This window comes from Panthera uncia, chromosome F1, assembly GCF_023721935.1.
Source record: "Panthera uncia isolate 11264 chromosome F1, Puncia_PCG_1.0, whole genome shotgun sequence".
Classification (NCBI taxonomy): Eukaryota; Metazoa; Chordata; class Mammalia; order Carnivora; family Felidae; genus Panthera; species Panthera uncia.
In genome coordinates this window covers 15,407,306-15,422,058 of record NC_064813.1, presented here as the reverse complement: position 1 = coordinate 15,422,058, position 14,753 = coordinate 15,407,306, and the positions used below count along the sequence as shown (strand labels likewise).

At 39.1% G+C, this 14,753-nt stretch overlaps 1 protein-coding gene across 1 annotated transcript in view; it reads right to left on the bottom strand.

Annotated features, from left to right (window-relative positions):
• Positions 1–14,753, bottom strand: part of KLHL20 (kelch like family member 20) — a 63,985-nt gene that overhangs the window by 2,092 nt on the left and 47,140 nt on the right. Inside the window, exons 9-11 of the mRNA XM_049633979.1 lie at positions 7,654–7,787; positions 6,417–6,625; positions 3,421–3,527 (exon numbers count right to left, since the gene is read on the bottom strand). Of these exons, the coding sequence (XP_049489936.1) occupies positions 3,421–3,527; positions 6,417–6,625; positions 7,654–7,787 (450 nt within the window). The remainder of the gene's footprint in view (positions 1–3,420; positions 3,528–6,416; positions 6,626–7,653; positions 7,788–14,753) is intronic.

Below are 14,753 nucleotides of genomic sequence, written 5' to 3'. Positions count from 1 at the left end.
AATCATATATTCTACATTTTTGTGTCTAATTTTGACCATGGCTATATGATTTTCCTACCCACACTTCCCTCTGCCTAAACAGCAACTATTTTTATCCTTTTGTCTTCTATGTCTTCTTACAAGCCTCCTCCTTTATGGAACAAACCTGGATAGGAGTGAATAAGGTCAGCATCGAGTTTGTGAACAAGACCATCTTCGAAAGTACAGATTTCCACGGAAAAGAGGATTAGATCCTTACAGCTGTAAGGTAAAACTGGTTTTAAGTCTGAGACAAAAATGGAGATCGTAATCTCTCAAAAGATGGTTCTTAAGAATTTCCTAAATATTACTTGGTCATATGTTACTAATTCTATTTAGTGACAGTTACTGAGAAATAGGTCATTACATAGGATCATAGTGATTAAGCAGTCAGAAGAAAATTTGGCTATCTTCTCAAATTTCCACTAAAAAAGGAAGCGGAGTGTGTAAGAAAATATGTCACAAGGGGGGAGGGGGCTCCTATTCATAAAAACCTCCTGCTATCTCTCCCTTACCTCTACTGGGTTTTGCTAAAATGTTTACCTTTGCAGTGAGGCCTGCTAGGCTATATTTTAAAGTGGAAACTCCTCCTTGGACACTCCCACCCCCTTTGCTAGTCACCATAGAGCTTCTACCCCCCTGATATGTTACTTCCAGTCTCAGACAAGTTTGTTTGGGGTGCCTGGGTGGCTCAGTCGGTTGAGCAACGAACTTTGGCTCAGGTCGTTATCTCATGGTTCGTTGAGTTCGAACCCTGCTTCGGATCCTCTGTCCCCCTCTCTCTCTGCCCCTCCTCCACCTGCACTCTTTCCCAAAAATAAATAAACATTAAAAAAAAAAGAAGTTTGTTTTGTTCACTGTTGTATCCCAGGGTCTAGAACACTCACTCAGTAATACTATCTTTACTTAATGAACCAAGGTTGTGAAATGTGATGCAGAAGCCCAAAGTGCTACAATATCTGACTTTTAGTCTGACTTCAGTATTGTGACCAAGTCTTACAGAGACATGAGAGAGGCAGAATCCAAAGCCTATCATTTAAATATCTGTAAAAGTATGGCTTTCCCAGACATGAAGATTATAAAAAGATCTCAGTACATTCATTAGCTGAATCTTCTAGAATGACGAAAAGATCTGGGTGGGTAGTTACGGGCTCAAATTTACAAAATGTCTACTTAGAATGCAGCAGGAATGGACTACGAGACAGACTCTTGGAATAAGGACTACAAAGATCTCAGCTTATCTTTCATGTTCATGAAAAGATCTTTCAGAATGTCTGCTGCCTCATATCCCAGGCCAGACTGGGATCTGTGGTTCCCTTAAATGTATTTAGGCAAATAAGCCAAATTTATTGAGAAAGAAAACCCATGTTGCTTGGAAGGTAAAACTGTTTTCTTAGAAGGCTAATATTTGGAATTAAGTATAGACAGGAGGTACATCCAACCTATAGTATTAACATTTTGTATTAAGTTTGAGAATTAACTATATATTTGACATTTTAAGTTCTTGTAATATTTAAGCAACTCTGGCATATTAAGGCATCTATCAGATTAGTTTTGTGAATCGAGTATAAAACGTGTGATTGAGTAAAGATCTGGACTTATGATTTTGTTTTAAAATTTAAGAGAATTTTGCTAAATTTGTAAAAATTTTTGAAAAAATAAATGCATGAGTTATCTGATTTATGTGAATTTATAAGAAGTACTTAGGAAAGATTTGTTAAGATTGTTAAGACAAGGATTTAAAAGTAAAGTTAATCCTATATAGTTTAACATAGTTAAATCTTTAAAAAAAAATTTTTTTTTACATTTATTCATTTTTGAGAGAGACAGAGCATAAGTGGGGGAGGGGCAGAGAGAGAGGGAGACACAGAATCTGAAGCAGGCTCCAGGCTCCCAGCTATCAGCACAGAGCCTGACGTGGGGCTCGAACTCACAAACTGTGAGATCATGACCTGAGCCAAAGTCGGATGCACAACCGACTGAGCCACCCAGGCGCCCCAACATAGTTAAATCTCTTCAATAAAATGTAGACTCCTCCCTAAAAGTGACTGTTAAAATTTAATAGACTTTAAAATAGAATAATAATATATTTAAAAAGATTTTAATTAATTTTTAAAATTTATTTACTTATTTTGAGAGAGAGAGAGAGAGAGAGAGAGAGAGAGAGAATATCCCAAGCAGGCTCCATGCCAATGCAGGGCTCGATCCCATGACCATGAGATCATGACCCAAGCCGAAATCAAGAGTTGGTCACTTAACCGACTGAGTCATCCAGATGCCCCCACTTGCCATTTGCAACAAAATGGATGGAATTGGAGAATATTATGCTAAGTGAAATCAGTCAGAGAAAGACAGATACCATGTTTTCACTCATATGTGGAACTTGAGAAACTTAACAGAAGACCATGGGGGAAGGGAAGGGGAAAAATAGTTTCAAACAGAGAGGGATGCAAACTGTATGACACTCTTAAATACAGAGAACAAACTGAGGGTAGATGGGGGTCAGGGGGTGGGGAGAGGGGAAAATGGGTGATGGGCATTGAGGAAAGCACTTGTTGGGATGAGCACTGGGTGCTGTATGTTAGCAATGAATCACGGGAATCTACCCCCAAAACCAAGAGCACACTGTATACACTGTATGTTAGCCAACTTGACAATAAATTATATTAAAACAAAATGAAAGTAGGGGCGCCTGGGTTGCTCAGTTGGTTAAGCGACCGATTATGGCTCAGGTCATGATCTCACAGTTTGTGAGTTTGAGCCCCGCGTCGGGCTCTGTGCTGACAGCTCAGAGCCTGGAGCCTGCTTCAGATTCTGTGTCTCCCCCTTTCTCTACCCCACCCCTGCTCACGCTCTGTGTCTTTCCATCTCTCAATAATAAATAAACGTTAAAAAAATTAAAAAAAAATAGATTTTAAAAGCTTAAAGAAAACAATCAGCTTAAAAATGAAATAAACTATAATTTTTCAAAAGTAACTGCAATTTGTTTTTCCTGGGTATAAAGCTACCTACAAGAACACCAAAACATTGTGACAGATTAGGAGTGAAAGATCTAAGTTCCAATTTTAACTCTGTCGCTAACTTGTTCATTTCATTTCTCAGTGCCTCACTTTCCTCAGCTGCACACGACGAAGCTAGAGAGGAGACTTTTTTTCTGTGTTTGCCATCTCTACTATAACACTGGACAGTTACTAAAGAGAAGATTTTGTAAGATGTCAGCCACTTTCGAGCAATGAAGTCAAAATAAGCCATCAAATAGGGGTAACTTGGAGCTCTCTTCCTAGTACCACAAAAGCACTTCTCAATGTACTGACCAGCCCGATTCTGACGGTCACGGGCAACCTCATGCTCATGATTTTCCAGTCAGCAGTGAGGTGATCTGCAATGTAGCTTAAACGTTACCTCCATGTATTTGCATCAGGATCAAAAACTTCAATGGTCTTCAAGTACGTTGTGCCATCGAAGCCTCCTACCGCCATGAGCTGCCCATTCACCACTGCCAGGCCAACCTGTAGGACCAAAACATAGTGGCTGCTGAAGAAGCCAGAGAATCACTGGGAAAATTTACACATAAATTTCTACATAAGTTTCTACATAAGTTTCCACATAAGTTTCTACATAAATCTTTACTAAAAGATATTTTTTAACGCCTTATATTATGGCTTACTTGAATACAGAGAAAAAAGTAATGGCAAAAATCTACATTGTTGGAACAATAAAATTATATATTCAATTAAAGTATTTACACAGAGTCAAAAACAGATTTTTAAAAATTTTAGAAAAGCATCACTGGGAGTAGGAACCTCCAAAGGGCTCTCACTTTTCTGGTATCTGCCTGTTTTAATCCACTACCTAAATTGCCACTAAAATTCTGTTTAAAATACCCATGCTGTCACTCTCCTCTAAAAACGAAGCCTCTCTACCACCTAAGTTTAAAGTCCTTATTATGTTGTTCGGGCCCTCCAGAAACCCATAAGAGCCCATTCTAGCCTCACCTCCTTATGTGCCCTATGTTGTAATAATACTGATTTAACTGCTGGTCCCAGAAAATACCACACGTTTTCACACCTCCATACTTTTTTTTTTTTTTAAGATTTTTTTCTTCTTTTTTTAATTTAAATTTTAGTTGGTTTACATATTGGTTTCAGAAGTAGAATTCAGTGATTCATCACTTCCATACAACACCCAGTGCTCATCACAACAGGTGCCCTCCTTAATACCCATCACCCATCTAGCCCATTTCTCACCCACCTCCCTCCATCAACCCTCAGGTTTTTTTTTTTAATTTCATTGTCTTTAAAGTATTTTCTTTTTTTAAACAAATATAATTTATTGTCAAATTGGCTAACATACAGTGTGTAAAGTGTGCTTTTGGGTTTTGGGGTAGATTCCTGTGGTTCACCACTTACTTATACGACACCCAGTGCTCATCCCAACAAGTGCCCTCCTCAATGCCCATCACCCACTTTCCCTTCTCCCCCACCCCCTCATCCACCCTCAGTTTGTTCTCTGTATTTAAGAGTCTCTTATGGTTTGCCTCCCTCCCTCTCTGTTTGTAACTATTTTTTTCCCCTTCCCTTCCCTCATGGTCTTCTGTTAAGTTTCTCAAGATCCACATATGCACACCTCCATACTTTTGCACCTTGTTCCTTGGCTGGTGTTTTGTCTCCCTCTTTTAGAGAATCTTTTTCTTCTTTTATGGCCTAGTTTACATGCGACTTTCTCTGGTAAGTCTCTTCACTGCCCCAAACACATTAAGCATATTCTCCCACGTTTCCCTATAATGCACGTGCTGTTACTATAATTTTTTTTGTAGTTAGCTGTAAACATCTCAAGTTCCTTCACTAAATTGGGAGCTCCTTGATGAGTCGTCACACTCATTTTTGCTTTCCTAGCACACGGTAAGCACTTAATAAGTATTTGCTAAAAACTGGTACAGCCACTCTGGAAAACAGTATGGAGGTTCCTCAAAAAATTAAAAATAGAACTATCCTACAACCCAGCAATTGCACTCTTAGGTATTTATCCAAGGGATACAGGTGTGCTGTTTTGAAGGGACACATGCACCCCCATGTTTATAGCAGCACTATCAACAATAACCAAAGTGTGGAAAGAGCCCAAATGTCCATCGATGGATGAATGGATAAAGAAAATGTGGTATGTATATACAATGGAATATTACGTGGCAATCAAAAAGAATGAAATCTTGCCATTTGCAACTACGTGGATGGAACTACAGGGTATTATGCTAAGTGAAATTAGTCAGTCAGAGAAAGACAAAAATCATAAGACTTCACTCATATGAGGACTTTAAGACACAGAACAGATGAACATAAGGGAAGGGAAGCAAAAATAATATAAAAACAGGGAGGGGGACAAAACACAAGAGAGTCATAAATATAGAGAACAAACAGAGGTTGCTGGAGGGGTGGTGAGAGGGGGGATGGGCTAAAAGGGTAAGGGGCATTAAGGAATCTACTCCTGAAATCATTGTTGCATTATATGCTAACTAACTTGGATGTAAATTTAAACAAATAAACAAATAAATAAATATTTGCTAAATCATCAGAATGTAGCAGTGAGAACAATAGGAGTGTGACTAAGAAGCTGTTAGCCACCAGTAATAAAGAGCCACAGGCATGGGAATGCTTTGACTTGCCGATGCCTACCAGTGGTATTCCCTGATTTGTGCGAACCAGAATTTACTCCCTTCTATCCTCACAGCACGGACTCTTTAACTACTGCTGGCTTTTCCCACCTGTTGTCCGACATCGATGGACTCTTGCCACAATCAGTGGTTTATGGATTACAGTTCCCTCTGAAGCAAACGTCCTAGGATGGATGAATTCTGTACTTCACCCTGAAAGTCTCGTGTAGTCACAGGTCACCCATGGTCTAGAACTTGACATAGGTCAGCCTGACCAGGTCTAGACTACAGATGGGATAGACTCAAACCTATTTGTGGGGACTGGTGGTGGGGCCAGGTATGTTTCTGCCTCAACATTTGAATTGGTGTGCCAACTACTTAGAATATTACCTAGAAACTAGTTAGAAATTAGTTAGGAATATTTAGCTCTAATTGAGAGGGATGAATATGTGTGAAGTTAGATAAGGTAGTGGATAAGATAGGGCAATGTCTTTTAGGAAAACAACTGATGAAAGATAAATCACAAAGAATAATTCTATCATTAAAGATATAATTGACTGAGATATTTAACCACCGGAGAAAACAGCAATTAAGAGAAATTACTTTTTTTTTTTCCATTACAAAAGCAGCAGGGGTTGTTTTGCCTAAATAGTGCACCTCCTTACTGTCCCGGTATTTTACAGATCAGAGCTCTCCCACACAACCGTCTCTTGGTGCTTTTTTCCCAAGTTTTCAGTAGCGAGGCACTTACTCCACTACGGCGGGATGTCATAGCCACCACTGGAGACCACTGGTTAGTTCTGGGGTTGTATCTCTCAGCGCTGCTAAGCTCTGTAGTATCATCTCTACCTCCTACGGCATAGATCATGTCCTGATACACTGCACAGCCTAGGTGTTTCCTCCGGGTCCCCATAGGGGCTATGGTGTGCCATCTGTTTTCCTGAGGATTGTAGCGCTCCACTGTAGGGGGAAAAGTAGTAAGTGACCATTCAACCATTTCTTCTCACCTCTAGTTTTCCTCATAGCCATTAAAATTTTGTGATAACACATATTTTTGATACACAATCTGATTTTTGCTTCTGAGACGGACTTGTATATCTTTCCACAATACCAATATAATCTCATCAGGGACGGGTTTGGTTTGGGTATGGTATGGTGGAAAGGTGCCTCAGTTCTAGTTCTGACAATATGATTCATGGCCTCACCTTATCTTTTTTTTTTAAGTAGTTTTCACGCCTACCATGGAGCCCAACTTGGCCTGAACTCATGACCCGAGCTGAGATCAAGAGCCGGACACCTAACTGACTGAGCCACCCAGGCGCCCCCACCTTATCTTTAAATGAGGAGACCGGACTGTAAGACCTGTAGGCACCATTCCATACTACTAATTTATTGTCATGATCAGACAGCTTCTGTGCTCTCGTACCCCTTTGCCTGTATTCCTACTGCACTATAAGCAGAAGACAAGATAAGTGACAATGAATCTGATGCGGGTGCCACACTAACAATATCCTTGGGCAAAAATATCCATTATCTCTAAAGAGAGAGGACTAACACATAAACCAGCTTACAGCTGTAAGTTTTTATTTATTCTTAGATTATAATACAGGTTTGTTTGTTTTTGGTTTTTAAGGAGAGATGGTTGGGGGTGGGGCAGGGAAATAATCCTATTGGGAAAACAGTTCTTTTATTCATTATAAATTCCAAAGCTTGCAAAGAGAAAGGAGAAAGAAATATTTGGGGAATACAGTAGAACACTATGGCTGCAGAAGGAGCCGAGGAAGAGCTGAGAGTTGTACTCTTTTAGGGGGCAAATAATTTTCAATTATTTAAATAAATATATTATTATATAAATTATTTAAATTTTGTAATTTATATTTGTAATTTAAAATTATAGGATCACCTGGATTTTTATACTTTTTTGTAGGGTGACTCTCCTGAGGAATATGCTGCTTTGGGGGAACACATTGACCTTGGAAGGGACTCACCTGTGTTGAGTGGAGATGTCCCATCAGAGCCACCTACGGCATATAAGAACCCTCCTAACACAGCCACGGCCACGCCTAGTCTTCTGGTGCTCATAGAAGCCACTCGAGTCCATTTGTTTTCCTTTGGATCATACCTGCAGTGAGGGAGAAACCAAAGACTGCACGCCTGTTTTGATTAAGTGAGGCCTTTTTCATAAGATGTGAAACCATGCTGAAGATATGTTGGATGCATGCTATGGTCACATGCACAGTGAGAATCTAACATATTTTACTTGGTTATTAGGAAGAGAAATCTTAGAGTTTGTGCCTGTGTCTGTTATTCAGCTGTTTCCTATACTCTGCCTTGTGATGCTAGGGCTAGAACTCTGAAAAGAGCGTTTCTCCTCAGCCAAGCTGGCTCTCTGTTAGATTGTGCTGAGAGGAAGGACCAGACGCTGGAAGTCCAGGGCAGGAGAAGGGACAGGCTCCTTTCTGTGTGTTTGCCAACCCTGTCAGCTTTGTCTCAGCAAAGGCCCTTTCGCTCTGATGGAACCAGCGAATTGCAGCTTCTAGCCTTTTCCTGGCACTTCTAAAACTAGCCTTGTCGTGCCTCTTAGAGGTCTTAGTCATGGCTCTGTGAGGCACCTCCTCTGAGCTCCTGAGGTATGAGTACCACAGCTGTGTAAGTCACCCCCAAACTCAGGGATTCAAAAATAATTTTATTAACTCTCCTGTTTCCATGAGTCAGGAATTTGGGAAGGGCCTCACAGGGAAGCTCTGGCTCAGGTGTCTGGCTGCTCTCAGGCTGGGGCTGAGGCTGGAAGGGCAGAATGCTAAGGCAGCTAGGGGTGGCCAGGCATCTCTCCAAGTAGCCTCAGGGTCTCTCCACGCCGGCTCATTTGGGCTTCCTCTCAGCATGGCAACCTCAAGCAGCTCAAGGCCTCAAAGGTGCCCCAAGAGATCCAAGTGAAAGATGTATCACTTTTTATGACCTAGCCCCAGGAGTCAAATACTGCCACTGTTGGGGTTCTTGCAAGGCGACCCAGAATCAAGGGAGGAAACATAAATCCCACCCCTCAGTTAAGAAGAGTGTCAAAGTCAAATTATACGAAGAGCATGTGAAACGGCAGGTATTGTAATCATCTTTGGAAAATACAATCTTCCAAAAATAGCCAGCAAGAGAACCCTTCATGGAGAAGGGTCACAGCTTTCAGAGCACCAGCTCCCTGGGTGCTGATGGTTCTGGCTCTGTGGGATCTGTCCTCTAGGCTTCTAGGCTCCTGTAACTCTGATCTCTCTCCTTTGCGTTCCCAGATCTGGGTTCCTACAGTTACTTTGGTGTCTTCTTTTCACTTCTTTCAGTCCTTCGATATCTGCTGGCCAATTTTTGAACATTCCTTGTAGTCAAATACCTGATATAGCTTCGGTTTTCCTCAGTGGGTCCTGATTGATAAATTACTAGTGTTCAGAAGTAAATATGATAAAAATCGGAATAGTGCTGACATTTTATTACATGGGTAGGAAATTCTGTTAGTATATTTAAGTACTGTATAGCAAACTATATCAATATTGCAGGAAATATAAAATAAAATAAAGGATACTAAAAATAGACCTCGCTCTTAAGAAGCAAGAGAGGGAGATGGAGCATGTTCTCAAAGGAGAAACCTCCAAACAGATTCTGAGAATGTGGTAACTAATACAGATGAAAGAAGCAGAAATATAAATGCTGGAGAATGCAGGCCCTGGAGAAAGGTTATGGTTAGTGAGTGAAGGTGTCCTGGAGTTCATGCACTTTGAATACAGTTTATGGTTCATCACTTTTGGAAAATTCTCAGCCAAAAATTCTGTCTCCAAATATTGCTTCTGCTATTTCTCTCTTTTTCTGGGACTGCAGTTACATGTATGTTAGACTGTGTCCCATGAGTGTCTGGGACACATGAGAGTCTGTTCTTTCCATGCTGTTTTCTCTGTTCTTCCTCTGTTTCGGTATTTTCTATTAATCTGTCTTTGAGTTCATTAACTCGGTCTTCTGCTGTGTCTATTTCTACTGTGTCTAGTTAATCTTATTTCATTGAGTTCTTAATTTTAGAGATTGTATTTTTCAGTTGTAGAACACATATTACTTTTAGATTCCAATTCTATATTTAAATTCTCCAACCTTTTACCCAGTTTTAATCTTATCCTCTATTTTATTTAATGCATTTATTAAAGTTTTTTTCTGTTAACTCTAAATGTGGATCACTTAAATGTCTGCTTCTATTTTTTTTTTCTCTCAGCTATTGGCCATATTTTTCTGTTTCTTCAGATGTTTCATAATTTTTTATTGTATGCTGCACATTATAAAGGAATGAAATCCTAGAAGGTGAAATTCGTATTACCCCCTCATTCCCACACCACCTGCAGTGGATTCACTCTTCCCTGTATTAGGCAGGTAGGGTGAAATACTGATTGCCTCAGTCCAATCAGGAATTGAGCTTTTGTTAGACTCTGTCCACCTCTATTTTCAAATGTCTCAAGGATGCAAGCTGTCATGTATTTGTTGTAAGCCCCTCCCCACAGCAGGGCTTTATCTTCTAAGCACTGGAAGGTTGCCTGAGATTTCACTCACCCTGGTTCCCTCGAGACTGAGCTATCCTAGCATTCAGAAAACATCTCATGGGGAAAAACAGCAGTATGTTTAGAATTGTCCTAGATTCCAATCTGTCATGTCAACCTGCATGACTGTTAAAAGTTCTACTGATATACCTCTCTTCCAGGAGAATCCTTTGGCCTAAGACAAGTGCAATATTCAACCCTTCACACTTGGCAAATGCCCCCAGGGAAGAAAATAGCTGATGATCTCAGCTCACATAGATGGGCTTCCTCTTCAGTAGAATTTTAGTTCATCTAGTCCTTGTTACTTTCACATGTCTCTGATGTTTAAAAAAAACCCAAACATAAAAAAAACCCATACATATATGTATGTATATATGTATATATGTATGTATGTATGTATGTATGTATATATATGTATGTATATATACATATATATGTATGTATATATACATATATATGTATGTATATACATGTGTGTATACACACACACACACACACACACACACATATATATATTTAAGTTTATTTATTTATTTTGAGAGAGAGCAAGTGAGTGAGAGAGTGTGAGCAGGAGAGGGGCAAAGAGAGAGGGAGAGAATCCCAGGCAGGCTCTGCGCTGACAACACGAAGCCTGATGTGGGGCTTGAACTCACGAACTGTGAGGTCACAACCTGAGCTGAAATCAAGAGTTGGACTCCTAACTAACTGAGCCACACAGGAGCCCCTAAAAAAGTATATTTGTGCTCTCATTTTCCCCTAGTTGTTGCAGTGGGAGTGATGGCTGTCACTACTTACTGCATTCTACTTGGAAGCTGAAGTCTTTGCATAATTCTTAAAACTTTTTATTGTAAAATAAAACATCGATTTAGAAAGCCACACGAAACAAATGTATAGTTTAATGAGATATTACAAGGAAAGCCCACTACCCAGGTCAAGAAAAATAAGTTTGCCTGCCATACTGGAAGCCCTTTGGATGTATCCCTTTCCAAACTCAATGCCTTCCTCCACACAAGAGAACCATTATCCTGACTTTTACAGTAATCACTTCCTTGTATTTCTTTACAGTTTTTACCACCCAAGTGTGCATCCCTAGACACTTACTCTTGTTCACTGTAGTTTTTTTAAAGTCTCTTTTTACCTACAGGTTTTTCCTCCATAGCCCTTCCCCCCCCCCCAATTCATCCTTTAGAACCTGGGGTATTCAACCTGCAATTTCTCCCACAACATGGATTTGATTGACTGGACACTCATAGTGCAGTTCAATGCACTGGTCTGTCCTCTGTATGTTCTGCAAATTGGCAGAACTTCTGGATTCAGAAGTTTGATCAGACCACATTTGGTCCCTTTGGCAACACTACAGAAGGTGGTATGTTAGCAGCTGTTAATTATTAACACCTAGGTCTATTTATTTACTGAGTGTTGCAAAATGGTGACATTCAATCATTTATGTTCCTTTATTTGGATATTTTTATAAAGAAACAATCCTCTTATCTACTATTTTGTACCCAATTCATATGTGATACAGTTCATATAAGAAGGGTTGGATATATGCATGCTTCTTTCACTTTGTTTACTAGTACTCAAGATGATAAATTAATAATTTAGAAATAAATTAATTTCTAAAGGCAACTAAGTAGAGTTTAAAAAAATGTCAGTAGGAACTCATAGATTTAAATATATTTATTGGATTTTAATCAATCATAATTACTGTCTCTTTTAAAGTTTAAACTGTCCCATCTTTGGTCAAGTGGGAACACCTTCAAGTTTGTTCTTGACTCTCTTTGACATCTCCTAGTCTTTGATAGATGGCTTGTATTCTGGTATGACATGCTGGTCCGGGTTTATTTGTATATTTCCTGTCCTAAATCTGGAAACAGACATTTCTCCAAGAAGCCCTGGTTTCTTTTAGGGAAATGGAACTTCAAGACCCAGTCCAGGAATAGAGACGTTCACTGCCACTAGTTGGTCATTATTTCTAGGCCTCTTCAATTGACAGAGCTAGAATATAATTATTTGTAAATGAGGACTTTAATTCAAATTGAAATTTAGGCTACAAGGTCTTTTATTTAACTTCTATTTTACATTCATATTCTTCCACATCAAGAACTCTAATTTTCAAGAAACCTGGAGAGGATAGAATCAGAATAACCCATACCCATTTTCTTTATTCCACATATACATTGCAGTCTCAGAATAGCAATACTATCACTTCAACGTCCCCGAGAAGAATTACAATTCTTTTTGCATATCTCTTCCCATTCTCCTCCCACTTTTGAAAATACTTGTACCACCTTTGTACTAACTGAGCATACAGCCAGTGCAAGCTACTCTCTCTCTGCACCCTTTATTCAGAGTTCCTGGATTCTCTGTATGTTTCATGCTCACCCTCTATCAAGGTCTCTAGCAATTTTGTCTGAAGTTCTGTGGTAGATTCCTCAGTAAGGACTCATGGGAACAGTGTTCCCTAACTTCTTACATATTAACAGTTTGTGGCCTTCATACTTCAGTTTCTCTGGGTATAAAATCCTTAGCTTACATTTTCTTTGATTAGCCTAAATATGTTATTCCATTTTCTTCTAGCATAAAATATTGCTTTCAAAAAGTCTGATGGTAAATCTAAATTTCTTTCCCTTATAAGTAATATGTACTTTTTTGTTGATGATTAAAGAATTTATCTCCTTTTTCTTCAAGGTCCAATAATTTTATTAGAATAGGTACTGATGTTGATTGTTCTGGGTCAGTATTCAGAAGGTACATTGCAACCTTTCAATTTCAATTGTTTTCAATAAACAATTTCCACTTTTTTTTCTTAGAACAGATTTGAATTATAGTTCTTAGCATCTGTTCCATTCTCTTGCTTTGGTTTTCTTCCTCATGGTCTCCTATTATTTGTATACTGGACTTTTACCTGTCTTCAATACTTATTGCTCTCTCTCAAAACCTTTTATTTCCTTTATTTTTTTATTTTAAAACATTTCCTCTTTCACCTTCTATTTATCTTCTGGGGTTACTTGTTTTATTTCTAGTTTAGTCTTCATTCTGAAGTGATTTTTCCTTTTATTTCTAATATTTTTCTGAGTTTTGCCACTTCATTTTTGGGTTTTTCTAACTCTGACTTATGTAGTGTTTTCATATCTTGCATCATTTTCCTAATGTCATTAAGCACATTGTGAAATAGTTGCTTACAATTTTGATCTGTTCTGTGGGCATGTCTTTCTGCTGTGCTTTTATTGTCTATAGAGATGTTATTCTGCTGCTTATTCTCTCTCCATATATTAACTCTGTATTGGATCTAACCTCAATGCTTTGCTATTGTTCATTTTTACATGAAATGAGTTGTCTTGAGGAGTGTTCATGATAATTTTTCTAACTTCACGGAGCTTTTTCTAGTTTTTTCCTATAGTGTTAAAAAAGTAGAGTGGTTTGCTTCCTGAGATTTATTGGTTTTATTCACTGGTCCTCCTTTTCATCTTGGTCTTCTCTTCCCATTGGATAATAACTCTGTCCTGCTCAATTTTGATCCTGCAGCCAGAGGTGTGGGAACTGTTCTGGAAGGTCATCCTGCTGGTCAGTTCTGAGGGTTCCTAGGGACTAGATGGCTCTAGGGCAGCTGGTTCTCAACTGCCGTGGCTTTGCACCACTCCTCTCCCCATCCACGGACATTTGGCAGTGTCTAGAGACTTCTGGTTGTCACAACCAGGTGTGTGCCACTGGCAATTAGTGGGAAGAGGCCAAGGATGCTATTAAACATGTGAGAGTGCACAGGACAGCCCCCCACAACAAAGAATTATCTGGTGCAAAATGGCAATAGTGCTGAGGTTGAACAACTCTTTTCTAAGTCATTCAGATCTTATTATAGGTCACTTGCACTTACTCTATATTAGGAGTGAGCAAAAACCCTTCTTAGTCTCAGCTGTTGGTCCTAAATTTTCCTCTCACACTTCCTAATAAATATGTATTGTCTATTTTGGGGTTCTTCTGTTCTTATATATGTCATACTTCGATTGCTTTTCTGTATTTTCTCCTGCACAGACACTGATATCATGTAGGTCTTGTGGCTTTTGGTACTTTGCCTTTGCCCACTGGTGTTTTGGTGTTTATGGGGATACTCTCCCCCCTAGTTCTATTTTCAATGTTGCCCATAGGGCTTTTTAAAAGCTGTGGCAAAATATACATTAAATTTGCCACTGTAATCATTTTTAAGTGTACAGTTCAGTAGTGTTAAGTACATTCACCCTATCATCCAACCAAGTTCCATAATTTGTTCCTAGGTTTGTAGCTTTGCTATCTATTGCTCTGTTCTTATGTGGGAATTTAGAGAGATTACTTGTTGCTATCTTCCCAGAATCCTCTTGCAAAGAGTTTCGAAAGTGGAGAAATAAGTTTCTTAACAGAAAAAATAATTTTAAAAATGGCTTTCAAGAGTTACCTGCAACTTTATCTCTATTTAAGGCAGAGTTAAACTCTTCAACTTAAACATGGTAACCCAACCCGTAAATGCTATTTGAAATATTCTGAAGAGTCAT